This window comes from Euprymna scolopes, chromosome 31 (genome assembly GCF_053919585.1).
Source record: "Euprymna scolopes isolate OS-2025 chromosome 31, ASM5391958v1, whole genome shotgun sequence".
NCBI classification, from domain to species: domain Eukaryota; kingdom Metazoa; phylum Mollusca; class Cephalopoda; order Sepiida; family Sepiolidae; genus Euprymna; species Euprymna scolopes.
Genome location: NC_136512.1, coordinates 41776932 through 41800459, shown reverse-complemented (window position 1 = coordinate 41800459; position 23528 = coordinate 41776932). Strand labels below are relative to the sequence as shown.

General features: G+C 35.8%; 1 protein-coding gene across 1 annotated transcript in view; it reads left to right on the top strand.

The window, feature by feature from the left end:
- LOC145255709 (glutamate receptor 1-like) overlaps positions 1-23528 on the top strand; it is a 65016-nt gene that overhangs the window by 4058 nt on the left and 37430 nt on the right. Inside the window, exons 2-3 of the mRNA XM_080114298.1 lie at positions 1785-1823; positions 22426-22617. Of these exons, the coding sequence (XP_079970424.1) occupies positions 1785-1823; positions 22426-22617 (231 nt within the window). The remainder of the gene's footprint in view (positions 1-1784; positions 1824-22425; positions 22618-23528) is intronic.

Genomic DNA, 23528 nt, shown 5'->3' with positions numbered 1-23528 from the left:
GATAATTTTTGCAAGTAATAATTTTTGCCAATAATAATTTTTGCAAATAATTATTTTCTACTAATAATTATTTTTGTTAATAAGCTTTTTGTCTAATTATAATTTTTTGCAAATAATAAGTTTTGAAAATAATTATTATTAGCAAATAATATTTTTTTGCTGGATATATTATTTTAAAAATAATAAATTTTGCAAGTAATTCTTTTTTGCTAATAATATTTTTTGCAAATAAAATTTCTTTTTTATAAAAAATAATTTTTGCAAATAATAAAAATAATATTTTTTTACAAATATTAATTTTTGCAAATATAAATTTTCTGCAAATAATAATTCTTTGCTAATAATAATTTTTTTGCAGAAAGTAATTTTTGCAAATAATTTTTGATAATAATTAATATTTACAAATAATAATTTTTGCTGATAATATTTTTTTGCTAACAATAATTTCTTGCTAATGATAATTGTTGCAAATAATAATTTCTTCTAATAATAATGTTTGTAAAATAATACTTTTTGCAAAGAATTTTTCCAAATAATAATTTTTTGCAAATAATAATTTTTTGTAAAAATAATTTTTTGCCAATAATAATTTTTTGCTAATAATAATAATAATAATAATAATAATTTGTTCAAATAATAATTTTTGCAAAGATCAATTTTTGCTATTAATATTTTTTGCAAATAAAATTCTTGCCAAAAAGAATTTTTTTCTGATAATGTTTTTTGTCAATTTATAAATTTTGGAAATAATAATTTTTGCTATTAATCTTTTTTGTAAATAAACATTTTTCTTAATAATAATAATAATAATAATAATAATAATAATAATAATAATAATAATAATAATAATAATAATAATAATAATAATAATAATAATAATTTTTCAAATAATAATTTTTGCTTACAATAATCTTCCGCTTATAATAATTTTTTGCAAATAATAATTCTTTCTTATAATATATTTTTTTTTTGCAAATCGTATTTTTACAAATAATTGTGCACCAATAATAATTTCTTGTTCATAATAATTTTTTGCTAATAGGAATTTTTGTGCAAATAATAATATTTGCAAATAATATTTTTTTGCAAATAAAATTTTTTTCCTTATTATAAATTTGTGCAAATAATAATGTTGGCTGATAATAATTTTTGCTAATACTAATATTTTGCAAATACTAATTTTTGTTAATAATAATTTTTATCAAATAATAATTTTGCAAATAATTATTTTTGCTAACAATAATTGTTTGGCAAATAATAATTTTGCTAATATTAATTTTTTAGCAAGTAATAATTTTTTCTAATAATTTATTTTGCAAATAATAACTTTAGCAAATAATATTTTTTGAAAATAATAATTTGGTGAAAATAATAATTTTTGCTAATAATAATTTTTTGCAAATAATAAATTTTTGCTAATAATAATTTTTTGCTAACACTATCTTTTGCAAATAATTTTTGCTAATAATGTTTTTGCCAATAATTAGTTTTACTAATAATACATAAATCAATTCCTCAATAAAATTGTATGTTTATTTACCTCTTCTGCAGACAATTCAACATAAGGTTGGGTAAAGTTTTGATAAACCAGCACTCTAGGTGAAGTGTATTCTAACCTACAAAAATGCCTGAGCAATCCAATTGACAGAGAGACACCTCAGGCGATCAACAATAAAATAATCACAGAAAGAATGTGAAGTTGTGCAAGGTTAAAAATTGTATGAAATTTGAATAAAATAAATTATTAAAATTATTTTTATTTGCTTACATTTTTTCTTTTGTAGGCGACAACAAAACGAGTTTTAAAAGTTACAACGATGCCGGTGAGTTGTTTTTTTTAAATTCTTTATTCAGTACTCAAAAAACTTCAACCAGAACTAGCGCCCATACTTACAAAACTGTTTCAATGTTGTCTTAAGGAGAATTGCTTCCCCTTACCCTGGAAAATCTCATCAGTATGCCCTGTATTTAAGAATTCAGGTAATTGCTCATCTCCCTCTCAGTACTGAGCTCCAATCTATGGTCCCCGCTCACCAAACTTTCACAAGAAACACTCGTCTAGCTGAAAACACTATTAATAATTCCCCCCCACACTTTATCTGTGCCCAAATCTAAACGTAGATTCCATGAACAAAGCTTCTTTCTTAGAACTGCATACCTGTGGAACTTTCTTTAGTTTCCCTGCTTTCCAGATGACTACAATATAGTTGTCTTCAAGTCCAATGTAAACAAATTCTTGATGAACCGTTCACTTTAGTTAACAAATTTACCGAATTTCCATTACTAACGATTACTCTATTGTCCACTTGACTACTGTACATTCTTTAACACTTATCCTCGAGTGTGATCTTGGCCTTGATAAATGGTGATGCCTATGTAAAAAAAAAAATACCTGAAACGTTTGTCATTTGTAATAAATTAAAGATGAAAGTTCTTCCCAACTGAGACTTCAATGTTCACAATGTGGAATGGTTAACCCACTCAAACAAGACAGATGGTAGGGGAGGTTCTGTCACAATTTCTTAATGACCTCACTCAGATTGTTCACAAACCTACCTATGTGTCCAACACAGACGGTCAGTATGCAAGTGTCCTTGACCTTTTTCTCACAACTTGCCCTGAGCTATGTTCATCTTCCGTTCTGTCTCCACTGGGATCTTCTGACCATTCTGTTGTATCAGTTAAGATAAAAACGAAATGTAATAAGTCTTCAGACATACCTCCTCCATCGTATAGTATATCAATATTTTATGGCTGACTGGGATAGCTTCCATACATTTATATCAGATCTACCTCTGCATTCTCTATAGTATCAGATCTGGCGGTTAATTGTATAATTACAGTTAATTCTAGGTATAGACAGTTTCATACCCTCGAAAAATTCATGCAAAAACCTAACAGCCAACTGTGGTTCTCTCCAGAATGTGCTGCTGCCATTACACACAGAAATCAATTTTTCCTTTGCTTCCAACGTAACAGATGTACTGAAACTAAAACCGCTTTCAGGACTGCCAGCGATCACTGTAAAAGAGTAATAAATTGTATCAATTAAGATAAAAATGAAATGTAATAAGTCCCCAGACGTACCTCTCCATCGTACAGTATATCGATACACTATGGCTGACTGGGATAGCTTCCGTACATTTATATTGGATCTACCTCTGCATTCGATGTTTAAAAAGGATGTGTCTTCTATAGTATCAGACCTGACCAAATGGTTAATTGTAGGTATAGACCGTTTCATACCCTCGAAAAAGTTCCAGCAAAAACCTAACAGCCAGCCATGGTTCTCTCCAGAATGTGCTGCTGCCATTGCGCACAGAAATCACTTTTTCCACTGCTTCCAATGTAATAAATGTATGGAAACTAAAGCCGCTTTCAGGACTGTCAGACTTGCTTAAAGCAGGACAGAGAGGGGAAACTAAGAGAGAAAAAGAAACGAAGAAAATTTCTTTTTTCTCTTTTTTTTTGTAAAACATGATAAGGTAAAGCCGTAACAATTACCCACTAATATGGCATTGAGAGGCCCTACCAGAAACTACTGCATGGTCCAGAATCCATTCACCAAATGGAAATACAGCAGCCCCAGTACTTTGCACCTGCTGATAGGACAGCCTCCTTAGTGGTTAATCCAAGGTTCGGGTCCCTGACTATCAGGCGGATAACGTCAGCCCAGATAAAACGTTTACCTCCAGCACCCTTACTAGTGATATGGCTACAAGGATAAACATAGAAACAGAAAATTTCTGCCATCTCTGTCGATTGTTCACGCAAAATACTGCCAACCTAGTAAACAACTTTTTCTTCTCCCCTTGTCAGAAAAATCACTCATTAAAAAAATGGGGACTGAGGGACAAATAAGGAGAAGCGAGAGTAACAGGAGCTGCCGATAACACATCCACAAAGCGTTCTCTACTCTCCATTTAAAAAAAAAAATTTAAGTATTGTACTTAATAAAAGTCCAACTGGCGCGTTATTTAAAGGGAAAGTATGGTGATAAATTCACCTCCCACGCACTAACAATGAATACAATTTCCTAATCTGTTTACGTCAAAGAATAGAGTACTGTTGCTACATCTGGGCAGGAACTGCTAGAAAGACATTATCCTGCCTTTGCAGAGTTCAAAATAGACTTTATAACCTAGTAGGGGATGTCCTTTTCTTTTCCCTGCAACCTCTTTCTCACAGAAGAGACGTTGCGAGCCTGTCTCTTCTTTATCGTTATTTTCATGGCAAGTGCTCGTCTGAGCTCCAATCTATGGTCTCCCCTCACCAAACTTTCACAAGAAACACTCCTCTAGCTGAAAACACTATCAATAATTTCACACACTCTTTATCTGTGCCTAAACCTAAACAAACAAAGCTTCTTTCTTATAACTGTACACCAGTGGAACTCTCTTCCGTTTCCCATCTTCAAGTCCAACGTAAACAAGTTCTTGATGAGTCGTTCCCCTTAAGTAATCCAATTTACCAAATTTCCACTACTAACGATTCCTATGATATTGCCTCATTCATTACTGAAGGGGAACCTGGGGCAAAACGAGATAGCGGGGTAAAACGAGACACCACAGATAACTGAAACAGAGAGAGAGAGAGAGAGAGAGAGAGAGAGAGAGAGAGAGAGCTCTTTTGCGAGGATTCTGATCAAGAGATCACATGATAACGCCTTGCCGTTAACATCTTCCGTTGTTTTATTCAGCCCCGTACATCGAAAAGAGGTAAGTATTCAAAATTTATCCATTTTGCTCTATTTTTATGGTTCTGCTGAATCGAAAAAGATACAGATTTGTCAAACAAGAATTAACGTAGATATTTCTATATACTTTGGTAATAGATTAATCAGTTTGACCGACTTAAGCCTGGCATTTGTGAGCTCTGTGAAGACTGATTTATTCAGACCAAGATCCGTCTCGTTTTGCCCCAAGCATGGGGCAAAATGGGACAATACAGTTAGCTGAATAAATCATCTGTATTTCTTTTGAAAATAATTTCTCATCTTTTTTTTGTGGCATTGTTTTCCAATACTTTGAATGTTCAGTACACAGAATATGGTTTATATGTGTGCGAGCCTTTTCTAGTCTCATACAAAAACACGCATTCACATCTCAAGCTATATTACTTGTCACATACATACGCACAAACAAACATATGTGCGCACGTCCACACACGCACATATAGTCACGTTCGCGTACATACACTCACATTCACATGTATACACACACACGCTAACGTACACATATGTACTCATATACACGCACTTATGGACAACGTCACTTCCCCTTTCAAAGGAAATCCACACATGCGCAAAAGACCACCGGAAACACCTATAAAAGCAAGAGACAAGCTGTTTCTAGCCCTTTTCCAACTCGCTTTCCGAGGTGAGTGGTCGGCGCACCAGCGGCCACCGTTTCGGCAGGCACGTGCACGCGCGTGCCTCATGCCACTTGCTACTATGTGAGACAAAAGGCCAACAGACAGTACGTACACTTTATACGCTTTCTCTCTCCATGAACTGGATTGAACTTCTCACTCTTTCTCTCTCTATCTACTACTTGTGCCAGAGAACACCACCGCGTAGCTGACCTAACATGGCGCGCATTTTAACTGATGTCAACCCTCTATCTTTTTCTTTGTCTACACGCTGGACTATCATTCCCATTTTCCACTACATCACTCACTTCTCTTCCCACACGCGAAAAAACGATAGTGACCCGAACGTGAGATGAACACACATTTCCTTTTTCCTTCTCTACTACCAATCCCGCAACAAACGATGGTTACACCTGCGTGGACATGAACACGTGTTATATCTAAAACATTCATTCTTTCAACAGTAAATAAACAACACGTTTATCTATTCCAGCAATTGAGTCTTTGTTTCCTTCATTCCATTCGTTTCATTATTTTTCTTTTGTAACGGGATTAGGATTTATATATCCTAGTCCTCTACATATGTCGATGCTACCTTTGACTTGACAGTTCTTTTTCACTTAAGTATCTCGTTTTGTCCCAGGTTCCCCTACACTCTTCAACTCTTATCCTCCAGTGGCCTCTGGGCCTTGATAAGTGGTGACTCGTATGGAAAAAAAACAACAAAAAAAAACAAAACTAATGAGGGAAAGTCACATTTAGCGATAACGACAGGTGCTTGTGGAAATACAAAAAGTAATATTGACCAAAGAAAATAAAGAAATTGAACAAATGATAAATGAAATCCATGTGATCATAAGTTTTTTTTTTTTTTTTAATTACTTAGAAGATTCAAGAATAATCTATGTCATGGAATGATTAAATTGTTACCGAAGTTACGACCATAACTTCAGTCTGGCTACATTATGATAAGCCTCCCAGAAGGCAATTCACAGACAAGCGTCATTCCATTTACTATTTTATGCTGCATATCATTTTTTATTACTTATCAAAGTAAAATTGCTAAATTAATATACACTGTTGATATTTATTCTCTCCAAAAGCTGTTGCTCCCAATTCAAACTTCAGTGCTTATCTAAGAGGATTATTCCTTCTTTCTTATGTATGGGAATTGAACTTTATTCTAACGGATAAAAAACGTAGCATACGTTATGCTTAACGTGTGCTACTTTAACTTGGTTTTGTCAACTTTTCATTGCTTTTCTTTATGAAATGTTAAGTTCAAAGCTTTTTTTAATTTTTTTTTTTTTATTATTTCATTTTCACCCCAAATTTGTCGAGGGTGCTTACATCGTGGGGGCACTTCTTTCCTCTTTACAGGCCAACTTTTATTGCACCGTTTCTTTTTCTTTATTTTTTTAACACTCATTCACCCCAAACAGGGAAGCAGGAATCAGAGAAAGAATTCCAAAGTCTAACAGTTCAAGGAAAAAAGCTTGTAGAGTAGAAAGCTTTCTGACATCTAAAGACCTCAACAGTAAAGGGATAGGATTTTGCTGCTTAACAGATTAGTTGAGGTATGTATGTTTAGGAGGGCACAAGTATTAAGAATTTATCAGAGAACATTCCATTAAAGAACTTGTAAAACAGACACCGATATACAATATAGAACCGATGAGACAGGAGTTGGAGTTTAGTTGATAATGCGGGACTTATTAGATTGGAAACAACTATTTTGAATTCTGTATAAGCAGGAGAGATTAATGGTGGATGCGCCAACTGAGATGTGGCAAAACTGCCAATATTTTCCTCTTTCTTTTTCTTTCTCCTATGTCCTCATGGTAAACACTAGAAACAAAATGCAAGAAGTACAAAGTAGTAGTACTGCCAGCCTTACTCTACTCTTTAAATCAAGAGTGTGTGTTTGGATTCTTAATCTGCCAGGGGGATGTGATGCATCTAGTGTGTCAGCTATAAGTTAGTGTTAAGTTCATGCTTGTATGCTTTCTTGCTTTCAGCTAACACTGAATTTCAGCTAACACTGCTGGTTAACCTTGCGGTGAAAAGGGAGCAGCTACACGTAAGTCTTCCTTGCCAGTACATAGCCTCCCCATCATCAAGACTCCTACCAACCCCTACCCCACTGTCTTGTGGGTACCCTTGGTTTTGCAAAGACTAAGAGAGACAACCCTAAAATCAAGCACAACTGCCTTGTAGGCCTTATCATGGCAAAAGGTTAAGAGATGGGAGCTCTGACATCAAATTCTACTGCTGCCTTGTAGTTTTCCTTAAAAAACAAAAACCTCATCCAGACAGAAAAGGCGTAGCAGTGGACACTATAGGGCGACTGTCTACTTCACTGAGATTACTTTTGACCAGAAATTTAGAGATTACTGCTGCTAGTCGTCATGGGTTCGCTCCACTAGACATGAGCATTGGAGCTTCAGAGGACGTCTATCTGATGTGCAACAGATACTACACCTAAACTGCACAAGCAAGTTAAGAGCCAAGGTGGAAAGTCCTGTGGCGATGATGTAAGGATAATGGTGCATAGATGGCTGTGTGTAATGGTCGCAGGTGTACAGAGTGGACAACGATACCCTGAGGCAGCTGCATGGATGACCAAGCAGCTCTGTTCAGGGATAGCACCTGCTTGTCCTGGAAGGGGATGCCTCTATAAAAGGTGAGGTAAACAAAGCTCATCCAAAGACTATCTGACTGCCAAACTGCAGGTAGTGAATCTCCAATCCAGTGGTAACAACAGAAGAAGAATGTCAAAACTATGCTCGATACAAACTCAGGTGACAGACCACATAGAAGAATGGCACTCATAGATCTGGAGCTCAAGAATGCAAATATTGACATAGCCACGTTGCAGGAAACTCAGCGGGGAGGGCCAACTGAGAGAAGCAGGAAGAACTTACTTCTGGAAGGGCTGTCCTGAGGGTCAACCCAAAAGAACTGGAGTCACTTCTGTGGTTAAAATTACCTAGCCAACAGACTCACAGGGAGCCCTAGTAGAGTCTCCAAAAAGATAATAACACTGCAGATCACCAAGTCCCATAATTGTAACATCATCAACACACTGACAATGACCTACTCAGACAAGGGAAAGGAGGTTTTTTACTCTCAGCTGAAAGACACCATAGCAAACGTCCCTGCAGCGGATAAGCTAGTTCTCCTCGGTAACTTCAATGCCAGAGTGGGCCTTGACTACAATACATGGAGCCCTGTTCTCGGAAAGTTTGGAAAGGGAAATCCCAATTCAAATGGAGAACTGTTGCTCTGTTTGTGCACAAAGTTTGAGCTGGCAATTACGAATACTTACTTCCAACATTCGGATAACTATTAATACTTCTTGGAACATCCCAGGTCAAATTATCACAAGAAGGAACGTCCTCAAAGATGCGAAGAACACAAGAGCTATGTGAAGACCAGATTGTCAAGCATACCACTACCTAATCATGACTAATTTCAATTTCACCATAACACTTGCGATAGGCAGGGCAACAAGAAAGCACAAGAGAAGACACATCAAAGCTTGGAGATAGAAGATAGCAAGATAGACTACAACTTGAAAGAAATCATTGATGATTCTGATTCACCAGAACAAACGTGGGACTTGCTAAACAGGCCTGTATTCTCCACTATAGCAGAGGTACTTGGCTACACAAAGAAGTAAAATGCGGATGAAGAAATTAAAGATACAATAGATGAAAGAAACCAAGCATTAAAATCAAAATTAAGTAACCCGACTAGAGCAAACCAGAGAAAGCTGAAAAAATGAGGACAGAAGTCCAGAAAAGACTAAGAGAAATGGAAAACACCTGGTGGCTGGAACAGGTTGAAGTAAGCGGAGGAAAACAATTCTGCCTGTTTCTTCAGATCACTGAACGAAGTGTATGATCCCAGAGCCCAGAAGACTAACACCCTTTTATCAGAAGATGAAAACGCTATACTGACCCAACCAAAACAGTTAATTCAAAGATGGCAAGAGTACTTCAGCACCCTATTGAATGTAGAATCCAATACGGATGAGGAGATCTTAAGCCACATAATAGTCTTCCCCAGCAGATAGACCTGAATAACACACCAACTCTTGGGGAAGTAAGGGAAGCAATTAATAAAACTAAAATGACCAAATCTCCAGGAATTGATGATATACCAATTGAAGTATACAAGTTTGGTGGAGAAAAACTCATAAGAAAAATGCTGACAACAAGGAACGCTGCCACAAGAATTCAAAGATCATTCCAATCTATCAAAACAAATGTGACCACAAGGACTTCAGCAACAACCGGGGTATATCCTTGCCGACCATTGCCAGGAAAATAATGACTAAAGTGATGCAAGCTCGGTTAGCAAGATTGGTGGAAAGGGTCCTAACCGAATCACAGTGCAGGTTCAGGCATGAAAGATCTACAATAGATATTAATTTCCGCCCACAGCAGATCCAAGAAAAAGCGATTGAACAGTACTGGGATTTCTAAATAGTTTTTGTAGACTTCTGCAAAGCATTTGATATGGTTGACCGAAAAATGGCTGTGGAAAGTCCTTATAATGTTTGGATGCCCCGATCACTTTGTGGGAATTATCAAACAATTTCGCAAAGGAACAAAAGAGAGGATTGTAGTAGGGAACCTAGAAAGCGAACTCTTGGAAGTAAACCACAACACCAAACAAAGGTGCGTACTGGCCCCAATACGGTTCACCTTATTTCTGGCAACTGTGCTAATGCTGCTTCATCAAAACATTGAAGAAGGTGTCTTCATCCATACGCATTCCAATGGGAAACTATTCAACCTCCCAAGACTGAAGGTCAAGACCATAACGGAGCTGATAACAAAACTGCTGTTCGCAGACAACACTGCTCTGATACAATCAAGCTCATGTGCAGAGGATAGTGGATACCTTCTCTCAAACAGCCAGGAAGATCGGTCTACAAATCAGCATAGGGAAGACAGAAATGCTGTATCAGCTCTCACCAGATAACAATGACTCCTAAGAGCCTATACTAACAATCAACGGTGAGGTGCTAAAAGTTGATGAAAAGTTCAAATATCTTCGAAGCCGACTGACAACCGTACTGACAAAGAAAGAAGTTGCTGAATTCAAATTTTGCCTCTTTTGCTAGAAAAGCGACTCTGGATAGGGACTAGTATCTGGTTAAACATTAAGTGCAGTGTCTACAAAGCCATCGTCCTGCCAGCCTTGATGTACTCAGCAGAGACCTACGCTCTGTATAGAGAACACATAAGGAGATTGGAAGCCGTCCAGCAGAGACACCTGGAAGTTCTCAGGAGAGCAAACCTAGAAAGCATGGAAACTACCCTTGCTACAATACAACTATGATGGACCGGGCGCATTTCCAGAATGGAAGACAACCGAATTCCAAAGATGATCTACAGGGAACTGGAAAATGGAACCCGCAAGGTAGGAGGTCAGAAGCTTTGCTACAAAGATGCAACAAAGCGGCACCTGAAGGCGATGAACATCAATGTCGAGAGTTGGGAGGAACAAGCCAAAGAAAGGAGTGGTTGGCGGAACAGTCTCCACAAAGGAAAGAAAGAAATAGAGAGAAAGATTAGAAAAGCCTTATCGACGACACAACTCTGACCAGACGTTTCACACAGAAATAGGACTATGCCAACACCGAAGGATGAAGCACTGAGGCCCCGATTAGTCATCAACTGCATGATGATGATGATGATGATGATGATGATATCAGGACCACATTAGAAGGCAGTGCAGCAACGCCACCTCAGAAGAATAATGAAAATTATGCAGAATGATTATGTGACAAATGCAGAAGTCCTAAAAGAGCAAATATTGCAACCACACAACTGCTTTGAACTGGTCGTGTTGTAAACATGGAGGATGACAGGTTCCCGAAAATGCTCCTCTGTGAAGAGCTAGAGAATGGCAATAGAAAAGTGAGTGAGCAAAAATTCCAGTAAAATGACGTAGTTAAACGCCACCTAAAGGAAATGGTCATTGTTATCCTAAACTGGGAGACACAAGCAAGTGACCGGGGGAGTTAGCACAGCAGTTTATATAGTAAGAATAGGAGAGAGGTCAGAGGTCAGCAGAGACACTTTCAAAGACACTATCCTGGCTGCTTCACATGTGCTACCTGTGGAAGGATGTTCCACACTAGGAGAGGAGAGTTTTAAGCATAAGGCACCAGGCCTTTGTGTAATCATCTTCAGACATGAAGGACTGTGGGAAATGAGAGGGTTTAGTCAATTCATTCTCAAACACATATACCCAAATGCATACTTATCTAGAGCATATAAACTGAATCAGGTCATGCGTTCCTTCTAGATTTCACATGGTGGAAAATGACGAGGCAGTGTAAGTCCTGCCTTAAGATAATTTATTAACATTAGTCACAAAACTATGAAGAAGAAAATAATAATGTAGACAGCGATATGAGCAACCCAGCTGGAAAACAAAATATAGCCATAAAAATGCAAAGAATGAACCCTGATTGTTGTGTCTCCCATCATTTTTATTTGCGTCTAAATTCAACAAATCCATTATCAACTCATTTGTGAAAAGAACGACGAATAGTGCTCAAAAACGCCCTCTGATGTATGAAAGAAGTAAACAGACTTATTGTCATTAATGATGAAGACTGATGTCAAACGCTCTTAATGGACCTAAGAGAAATAATATTGATCATTTTTCCTTGATGATGAATTGTAAAATTACTCGGAAAGTGGAAAGTGGAATCCCAAGGTTTGCGGCAATTTGATATTAATTCCACTTTCATATTAACCTATAATATGGCTCTTCTGAAACTCTTACAATTCTAATGCTTCTTTGGTCGATGCCATACTTAAACGGTGATATCTGATAGATATGTTTATCTCTAAAACACTAAAAATGTCAATCAATATAAAATATTGATAATTCAAACTTTTAATGCTGCTTTGTACAGCTTCAATTGCTGACCGTTGGTGAAGGAAGCAGAAACTTTAAACACGTATGAATTATTTTTGTGTCTATTGATTTCATATGTGTAAATAGGCAGTATTTTTATTAATGGATCCAACTTATCTAGTACTAAAAGCCACTCAAGGATAAGGGTTAACGAGATGAATGGATTGTTATTGAAATGATGATATAAGGAGATTGAAAATGATGAATTAAAATGAACAAAATTGGATTGCTTGTGAAATTGGTTTATGACAAGCATTTGTTGACATTGGATTTGTAAAGGAACCGTGTTGTAGCCTGCAAGGAAGCATACCTCTGGTAATGTATTCCACAGATGGAAAGTTTTTGGAAACCCTATTCATTGAAATTCTGGTTTATGCTAGGTATATGGAGAATGAACAGAAAGTTCTTTGCTGTGAATGCCATACAAGAAGACGGAGATTGAAGCTCAGTCAAGCACTGTCCATGGAAATAGCGTTCACAACGCCTCTTCTGTGAGAAGAAAGAAGAAAAGAGGACACACTCCACTAGATTTTAAACTCATCAAAAAAGAGTATTCTAAGCGGCACCTCCTCCGATGTAAAATGAAAGAGGGAAGGACTGCTACAAAGTTAATAAATATACATTAATAATCTTACTTTTTGGTCACCATGTATATTGTTAGTTTAGAATTATTCTTTGAGTGAAAACCTTTCTCCAATTTCATCCTAGTTCGAAATAACTCTACGGTGATTTGATATTTGTGTTTATTCCCTTATAAGGCAAGCTTCACCACAGCTATCATAAATATGCCATGCCCCACCTCAATTTCGAGCCAGGGATGCAGTGAGCTGAATTATCAACTAAATAACGGATTAAATGTATTTCTTTCCAAATTATCTTCTCTTTTATAAGTCACAAATAAGATAGCAGTTATAGTGTTGACTAACTGACTCGGTGTTACTTATAATTGAATTAGAACCCGGATATAAACCTGCTCCTCGCCTTGTGATCCATATTGTCATTTTATATTTTTCTTTTAATTTTTATAATGTCTATAATTTCCAATTTTACAGTTAAAAAATAAATAAAACGTCTTTACTGATTAAGAATACCCAGCATCAACACAGACCTACACTACAAAATTGATACAACTATTGGATTCCTCATTAAAATTTGATTTTGGTAGAAGGCCTTTTTTTAATTACATCCCTGAACAGAGGGACGCCATTACACTGGTATTATTATCTTTATTATATAAAAATGAATTGAAAATGAAATTTTGACTGGTTCTTTTAGCATAATGGTAAGAGTATTTACAAATGCACCCAGAGACCAGGGTTCAATCCACGGTCAAATCATACCAAGGACTTTAACAAAAATGGTCGTTGATATTCCTTTTCTGGTGAAAGGTATGTGGAGTAATTCCTGGAAGGTGTTGCACCTTGGTGTAGTAGATAATGCCCAATTTACTTTTTATATGATAAGTATAGGGAATGGGGAACCAATGTATGAGAATGAAAATATTCGATATTCTCATTCTACTAAGATAAAATTTGGTTAGGGAATAAAAACAAATCTCCTTAACACATGCACACGTCGGTTGCAAAAAACGACACAAGAAGTTGGTTAAATGAACTTGCATTTATTTACAGTTTGTCTTCACAAACTATAACACAACAGAAGGTAAATACGTGTCCCAAAATAATCGTGACATAGAAAAGGAAATCGTGATAAACACACGATGAATTTACTTACAGTCAATACATGAGAATTCATAATAGGAGCAGGTATGAAACTCAGTAGGTCTGCTTCATTCGGTGAAGAGTGAGAAAGAAAAATGTTTAATTTTCTAAGCTCTTTATAGCCGATACGAGATTACGTATTCTCAGGTAATTTCGGAATTTCACCCTTGTTTTACCAATGGTGCACAACTTTGAATCCAAAACCACCAAAAGAAATATAATTAATAATTTTGCAATTTCTTAAAAAGCTTTATTCTATATAGATTTGTATAGTTTTAATTATGAGATGTGCTCGTAGTGATATTCAACCTAATACTCCTTCTGTTATTTTTTTTTATGTGATTTTTTAATGAAATTTGAAACATCAATAGAACACATTATAGGGAGTGTAGTGGGTTATGTTTGATTTATTTTTAAAAGAAACAAGGGATAAGAAATTCCTTGAATAGACAGACCTCATTCTAACATTTAATAATAACTTTATTGGTTATCTTCGTTAGTTTGACTTGTATAGAGAAAAGGTTTAGTATTGGGAGGAGGTAATATGTATGGATGTAGATGAAAAATTAGACAGAGAGTTGTCAGCAAGAGCCAAGAAGAAAAAGAGGAAATTTCCATAGGTTTAATCTTTTATAAACTCAATCATGTGGTCCACTCAACTGAGTGATGGTCTTTGATTGGACAAGCTAGAAAGAAAGTTGACTGCTACAACCAATCAGCAATGGCGTTTTAAACCAAACATATTTAAAATCTTAAGCCACGAGTATATACTGTCCCTGATGCTATGCATTAATGCTGAGACAATTTATCGGAATGGGGAATCAGAAAAATCGGAACTTTTTAGGTCATCAGAATCAGAAAAATAATGCCTTTTTGCTGACGCCAAAAACGATTCTTTAATTTTTTTGTTTGTTTAGTTTGTTTGTTTTTGTTTAACACTTTTTTTTTCATTACCTGCTGGAACTAATGATAAACGCTTATTATTTTTAAACTGCCAATAAAATAAAACGTGATAGTCGCCCCCCCCCCATCCAATCCCATAACTGTATTTTTATGTTTTCAAAAATATATGCACAGTTTTATGGTCATCCAACAATAAAAATAACAACTAAATATTTAGAGATTTTAAAATAATCAGAATCGGTAATAATATCAGAATCAGGAAAATATTGTAATCGTCCCATCACTAAAAGCCATGAAATATATGAAGATGTAAAAAGGAAGAAATTAAATCCAAACAAGAATTACAATTAATCCAGGACAATTAAAAAAGCATGTGTTGAAACGGTAAACTGCAGAGAAGATGTAAATTACTTACAAAAATCTCAATAGGGGCAACACATCACTCGGAGAATAATCTATACAATTATAAAATTCAAATGACCTTGCAATGGGTTTTGTAACCACACATCTGGTTTACGATTTCCGATTGCGCATGCATACGTAAACATGAACCCATACCAGCATAAACAAATAAGCACAAATTGCTACTTTTGCAGAATTTGACCTGCGCACTGAAATATTAACGTTATCATTTAGAAATTATTATTTAACATGGGAAGGGCGGGGATGTATTTCAACTATACTGTCGCAATTTTCTTACAAGTAAATCAGCTTTGACCCGTTGACAACCATAAGAACAATTTTCAATGGCGATTTCGCCACCGCCTTCCTTTTGTTAAAATTTATTCTCCACTTTTTTAATACACCTTTCTTAAAGACATTCATACATTTTCTTCTACACTACCAACATAAATAAAGAACGCCGAAAATATGTTTTTTTTTTAAATTGTGTTAAATAAATAATCAACACGACAATAAAACGTATTGTTTTACTGTGTATGTTTTCAGCGTCCCAATTTTTTTTTTTGCGTTTAAATCATCCAAATAAACAATTGTTAATACTTTCTGCATTTCTTTTACATCATTCATTTATATATTACGTTTAAGTTATTTTAACGCAATATTCTGACAAATAAATCTACTTTAACTCGTTGACAACCATAAGAGTATTTTACAACTAAATAAACATATCCAAATAAACAATTGTTAATACTTTCTGCTTTTTTTTTTTTACATCGTTCATTTCCACATAATTAATTTTATTGACCTTATAACATATAAATTACATATGACCTTATAACATATAAATTACATATGACCTTATAACATATAAATTACATATGACCTTATAACATATTAATTAAATATTTGACCCAATGGGTCATGAATGTTTGTTTAAAATAAATGAAAAAAAGTTACATTTTCTTTTCATTTTCTATTTAAAAAGCCATTCTTAATATGAGGAGAGTGTTTTTTTAACTATTCTGTACTTCCAATTCACAATTTCATTTTAAAAAGATATATCAAAATTAGAATTTAACCTTAAGTATTATGGTATCTGTTCAGTGCATATTTACCTAAAAGTATGGCAAACCACTTATAATTCAATGGCTGTAAGTTTTTTTTTTCAAAAATAAACAATTATAAATAGAACGACTCATATATTCTTTTTTCATTTTAATATACTTTCATAGAAATGTTTCCGTTATATCACAAAAAAACTATTTTCTTTACGTCACAAGCTCATACATGAATTCCATACCCAATATAACAGTCATGGGTTGTCTAGTATACACTAAAATTGACCACTTTTTTGACCATAGTTGATTAAAGCTGAAAGATAGGTTTTGATAATTCATTAGGGTTTAAATGGACTTAGAGTGGATTTGACAACATTCAACCACTTTGAATGCTTTACCAAGAAAAGAGAGTCTTGCTCCTCAATTTTATATCTTGTGAGGAATTAGAGTAAAAAATAATGTGCTAGTAATGTTAAAACCGAATATTTCCAAGTAAGATAAGTTTTGCAAAGAGGAAGGGGGGAAAAAAAACAACAACATCAATGTTCAATACATTTTAAGTCAGGATGCCAGTATCTTCTAATAGCATAATATGGTACCGCCAGCCTGTCCCAATAGAAGTATATGAACAGCAATTTTGTTGCCATTAGATAAATGAAATTCTCTTTGAAATATTCGGAGCTTGTAATCAGACTCATAGGCTGAACAGCAGGAGTGAAAACTAAGGTCACCAATAAAATATCGTTCTTACAATCCAGAGGTTGCCAGTTCAATCCGACTGCTGAGCAGTATAGTTAATTTATTTGTGGCATGTACACAATTGCAATTTATTTTCTTTTTTTGCGTGCATATTTTCACTTGTGGAGTGATTGATGTATTATCCATACAGAACATTTGTGTGCAGGATAGCACCTTCCATCTAAAACTTTGCATGCGATTTATGAACAGTCAAACTTTGGTGACATGACATTTGTTGCTTTTCATTTCAACTTTGGCGAGGGCGAGATAAAAGACATGAACACAACCTTACTTCTATGTTTCCTTTCTATTCCTGTTTTACATAACTTTTTATGGATTTTTTTTGTTGATGAAACTGTTTGGATAAAATTGATTTGTTCTTTAAGCAAAACATGGTAATTTTTTTTTTCATATCCAACAAAACCAGAAGAATAAATATCTATGCAACAATTGTTACTACAAAATTGCAATCCAACATTATTCTCTACAAATTGGAAATTTCACTGTGATATGAACATGGAAATTTCACTGTGATATGCACATGAAAATTTCAATGTGATATGAACATGGAAATTCCAATGTGATATGAACATGCGACCTTCTGATTCCATCAGGATTTTTATTCTGTTTTAGATAACTTTTAATTTTTTTTTTTAAATTTAATTTAGGGATCTCTACAGTGTAAGGGTAAGATTGGGTTAGTTGAGGATATTTACATTGAGGAGGAATAAGTGCTTTGAGAGTACATCCCATTAAAATACTTGTAAAATAGGCACAGGGATATAATACTGCAGCGATGGGACAGGGGTTGGAGCTTGGTTGACAACCTATTAGGTTGGAAATTCTTTTCTGAACCCTGTCTAAAAGTAATGTCTAAGTGCGAAAGATTAATGATAGATGCACCAGCCTAGATGCGGCAACAGTACTCCATGTATGGGCGAATGGTGGCTTTGTAGAGATATAAGACAACATGGGTGTGAGTAGTTTTCTAGCACAGTAGAGAGAGCCCACCTTTTTTGCAGCAACCTTGGCAATGTCTTCAATGTATTTGTTCCAATTAATGTTACATGTGAATGTTAAATCGAAGAGTTTGACTGAAGAGCTTTCAGGCAGCATATTATTAGTCATGACTATTAGTGGTTGAGAAGGTTTCTTGTAATTATTAAATGAAAGAAAATCTTGGCAGTTGGCGGAACAAATAGCGACGTTGACGAAAACGTTAACTGAGAGTTTAATCGCTCAACAAAAAGCCCAAGTGGATTTTCAAAAACAAATGCTAATTCAACAAGAACGTTTCGAAACTCTTGTAATACAGCAAACGATGGATAATCGCTTATTTTGTGAAACGATTTTGTCAGAAAAATCTAAGGAGAGTGCATCCAGATTTATTTCGGCTGAGGGTATAGCGAACTCGCTTTCAGAGTTTAAATATGACCCAGAAAAAGGTGACACTTTTCCAGCCTATTATCGTAGGTTTTGTAAATACAAAACGATGCGAGAAGTGGTCGGATGAGGAAAAAATAACACTATTACTCCAAAAAATGGGCACAGAAGAAAATACTAAATTCACGAATTTGATATTGCCTAAAAAACCGGAAGAGATCTCTTTTTCTGAAACGGTGAAAATTTTGTGTGTTATATTCGGTGAAAGAGATAGTCTTTTTCATACACGGTATAGGTGTTTAAATATGTCAAAAGACGAAACTAATGACATTGTCACATATGCGGGCAAAGTCAACGCCCAGTGTGAACTGTTTAAATTAAAGGATTTATCAGTGGACATGTTTAAGTGCTACATATTTGTCCAGGGACTGAATTCCCCAAAGTTTTTTCAGAGGGATTAGGAGTGTGCACCAAAACTGAAGTAAATTTTGAATTAAAACAGAATGTGAAACCTGTTTTTAGACCAAAAAGAAATGTGCCTTTTTCTTCAAAAGAAGATATTGAAATTGAACTAAAAAGACTACAGAAGAATGGTGTAGTCGAAAAAGTTGACTATTCTGAGTGGGCGAGCCCCACTGTGTATGTTAAAAAGAAAAATAAGAAGATTCGGGTATGTGCCGATTTTTCTACAGGCCTTAATGACTGTCTGATGGATCATAGTTATCCACTTTCATCTCCTGAAGACATTTTTACAAAGCTGAATGGAGGTAGAATTTTCTCCAAAATCGACTTATCGGAAGCTTACCTTCAGGTAAAAGTCAGTGAAGAATATTCTAAGTATTTGTGTATCAATACCCATCTAGGACTTTTCCGACTAAAAAGACTTCCTTTTGGATTAAAAGTGGCCCCAGCACTATTTCAGCAAATAATGGATACGATGCTTGCTGATTCAGCTGTTGCAATCGCATATTTGGATGACATCCTTGTCAAAAGTAAAAATGTACAGGAACATAAGGAACACATCAGAGCAGTTTTCCAAAGAATTGAGGAATTTGGTTTCAAGTTAAGTGCCGAAAAATGTGAATTCTTTTTAAAACAGATAAAATATCTTGGTCAAATTATCGACAGCCAAGGCAGAAGACCGGATCCTCAGAGAACAGAAGCAATCGAGAGGATGCCAGCACCCAATAATGTTGCCCAGTTACAATCTTCGGTTTGGCTCAATATTATGCTATTTATATTCCAAACATGCATAAGTTGAGAGCACCATTGAATGATTTGTTAAAAAAAGGACAAAAGTGGATTTGGTCAAAAGAATGCCAAAATGCGTTTGAAGATATTAAGAAATGCCTGCTATCAGATTTAGCTCTAGCACATTTTGATCCACAGAAAGAATTGATTGTTGCATCAGATGCAAGTGACTACGGAGTAGGAACAGTTCTTCTCCATAAACTTGAAGATGGATCAACAAAGCCAATAGCCCATGCATCCAGATCACTTAGTGGTCGTCGACAGTTTCACAAAATGGCCAGAAGTGTTTAAATACAAACACCCTACTTCGATGAGTACAATAGATGCACTAAGAGTTCTCTTCAGTCGTTTTGGAGTGCCTAAAACTATTGTCAGCGACAACGGCACCCAATTTACCAGCAAAGAATTTGAAGAATTCTACAAGACTCTAGCCATTGAACATTTAACAACGGCAATCTACCACCCAAGGTCAAATGGCCTAGCAGAGAGGTTCGTCGATACATTCAAAAGAGCCTTGAAGAAAAACCAAGGCATGGACACTGACGAAAAGAGTCTTGAACAATTTTTATCGGTGTACAGGATAACTCCGAACCCAAACACTGATACCGGTTCGTCACCAGCCGAACTGATGTTTGCACGGAAAATCAGATCTGTATTTGACAGAATTTTACCAAGTGCAACCAGAGTAACAACAACAAAAGAAAATTTTCCAACAAGGTTTTACAAACCTGGTGACAGAATATTCTACCTGAATTACAGGAGTGGAAAAAATTTTTGGGAGGAGGGGATTATCATGATAAGAATTGGACACATGCTATATTCTGTAAGAAGTAATAAATTCAACTGTCGCAGGCATATAAATCAGCTAAGACCTCGACACACTGATGACTACAAACAGGCAGAAGAAAATGACCTGCCCCTAGAGGTTTTGTATGATTCTTTTAATATTCCCCAACCCTAACAGAACTTATTCCAGATTTGAGAGTTCCAGCTTCTCCACCAACTCCACCCACTCAAACTATATTGAGGAGAAAAAGTATAAGGGTGAAAAGAAAAGTTAACCGGCTGAGCCCCAAGCCAAAAAGCAAAAGATATTAAGCCAAATTCTCTTGGGAGAAATTGTCTTAGGGGGAGGTGTTATGGCGAGATGAGCAATTCACCACCGGAACTTTTTATCGAAAGAACGTTATCACCGGTCACCGGTTGGGAAAGCCTTCCCTGGACGGGAACACTTAAAAACGTAACATGCTGTCTCTGTAAATATTCTCAATAAACTTCTTTATTTCTTTATTACTTCAGAACCTCTTTATCCATTTATTTCCCTGGTGGAATACCTTTCTTGAATATCCTTTTATTACGGCCACCCACCGCAGGATATATCACATTTATTGTAAAGTTTGGAGAGAACTGGAGCAACCTCAGCAGAGCATTTTTTTAATAGCACAGCCGGGAGGAGATTGAGTCCACATGCTTTTGAGGTGTCTAGGTTTTTATGATACCATGTACCTGAGAAGGGGTGATTTTCAAATCGTCTAGTGTGGTGTCTGTCCGCAAAGGAAAGTCGGGGATCGAATGGTGTGCCGGATCCAGTGTGGAGTTTGAGGCAAACCAACTGGCGAGCAGCTTAGCCTTGTCAGTTGCCGTGCAAGCAACCTCATGATTGTTTAATAGTGGGGGAATCGTTGATTAGTATCTATGAAGCTGTATTGATGAAACTGTTTGAATAAAATTGATTTGAATTTTACAGGAAGGAACGATGAAAGTGTCGCCCTAAAGAAAACAACACTACAGTTTTATTTTAAAACTTTTATTGAAAAAATCAATTCAGGTAACTTGATTATGGAGTAGAGCTGACATCTATTCAATGTTGCTGCCTTAAGCCTCAATCATAGCCTCAATGCGGGTTCAGAACTGGGAGCATGCCTTTTCCACAAGCACTGGTAGGAGCTCAGTGAATACTCAATGGATGGTGGTGATCAGGCTGGTTTTGGTATTGTGGGGGGTCATGTTGGTGATGTCCTCGATGAATAGCCAAACAAAGTAGTTCAGCAGGTTCAGGAGAAGGGGGCAGTGAGAGAAGGGTACAAAGTCGTAGCACTCCTTCTGAAGCCAACCCTAGATCTCTTTGGACTTGTGGGTCAGTGCCGAGTTCTGCTGCTGCACTCAGGGTCTGCCAGCAGCCACCTGATTGCACCAGGGGATCACCACACTCTGGCTGGAAACTTTGCATCACACTGAGTACGTCCTTGTTATTTGTGGCAATCCAGTGATGCATTTTGAGGGTGCGGCAATGGTCCTGTTGTTAAAACTTGAATTGGTAGAGCACATGAATTATACAGCGGCACATCTCCAACTTTGCTCGTGGAACATTGTGTCAATTTCGTTTAAGGCTCCTATCACTCTTAGGATTTGTACATAACTAATCAACTAGTAGATGGTCTTCAACAAAAAAAGAAAAACGGTTTTCATCAAACAGAAATGGAATCATGTCGCCTTTTCTTTGGTGATAATTTCAGAAGGATGGATATGCAGTAACTCCTATTACAAAATGGCGATCTCTCTCTCCAGATAATTATGAAGAGTAACATCATCATCATCATCATCATCATCATCATCATCATCTACTAATACATGTTTTATTTTACTCAATTCAGATCTCCCCTTTCTTGATGGTATCTAAAAATGGTAGTCAATCGACCAAGGAGGGTATTATCGTTGACCTTCTGAAAGAAATCGGGAAAGTTATCAACGTTTCCTTTGTGATTGACATAGTAAGGGATGGACATTATGGTACTCAACTTGATCGTAGCAACTGGACAGGAATGATTGGAGAAGTCATATCGGGGGTAAGTAAATCCTTTTTATTTGTTTTTTTTTTTAATCTTTTTGGTTCAGTTCGTTTAATACTGAACAACCTAGCGTCCAAATCACTTGACTAATCGTCACCAAACTTGATTAACATATCATACATTGTCTAAGAATTGATTTAATTTTTGAATATTCAGATGAAAGTCACACTTTTTTCAATAACTTCAATTCTCTTAATCATAGCGACTCACTACTTGGCCCATAGTGTAACCAATGAAGTTTTGCATCTTATATTATTCTGACTTTTGATTTGAAAAGTTCGATCAGGGTCGAAAGTCTTATGGAATTATAATTTTCGATTTTTCAAATTTGTATCGATCTGATGCTTTTTTGATGACAATAACAACCATAACAAAATTTAAGTTTGATCAGATTCAATCGTTTTCAGTTTTCAACATTTCCATAGCAAAATTTTATGGACTACTTTATTTAATATGAAGAAGTAAGACTTTGGGGCATCCTAACATTATTAGATGGAGGCATGCAGTTTCACAACTGACTTATGTTCCTGTTTTATATATAAACCAGCAGTTCAGCCCGGCTTTGCTCGGGCCCTATGTACTGTTCATAACTTTATGTGCATATATATATATTAAAATGTTTGACTGATGTCTAGGTAATCTGCATCTAAAATTTCAAGTGTTTAGACCCAAAATTGGCGAAGGAGTTTGGTAGAGTCTGCAAAGGTCTACTCTTTCTAACTTTGACCTCTTAGCAGCCAAATTTTCGTCCCAAAACTGATTAAATATCTTGCTGCATGTCTGAATGCGCTTTATGTAAAATTTCAGCTATTTAGACCCAAAATTGGCTGAATAGTTTGTTAGAGACCGTGAAGGGAAATGTACACACACACGCAGACAATTTCACTTTTATATATATATATATATAT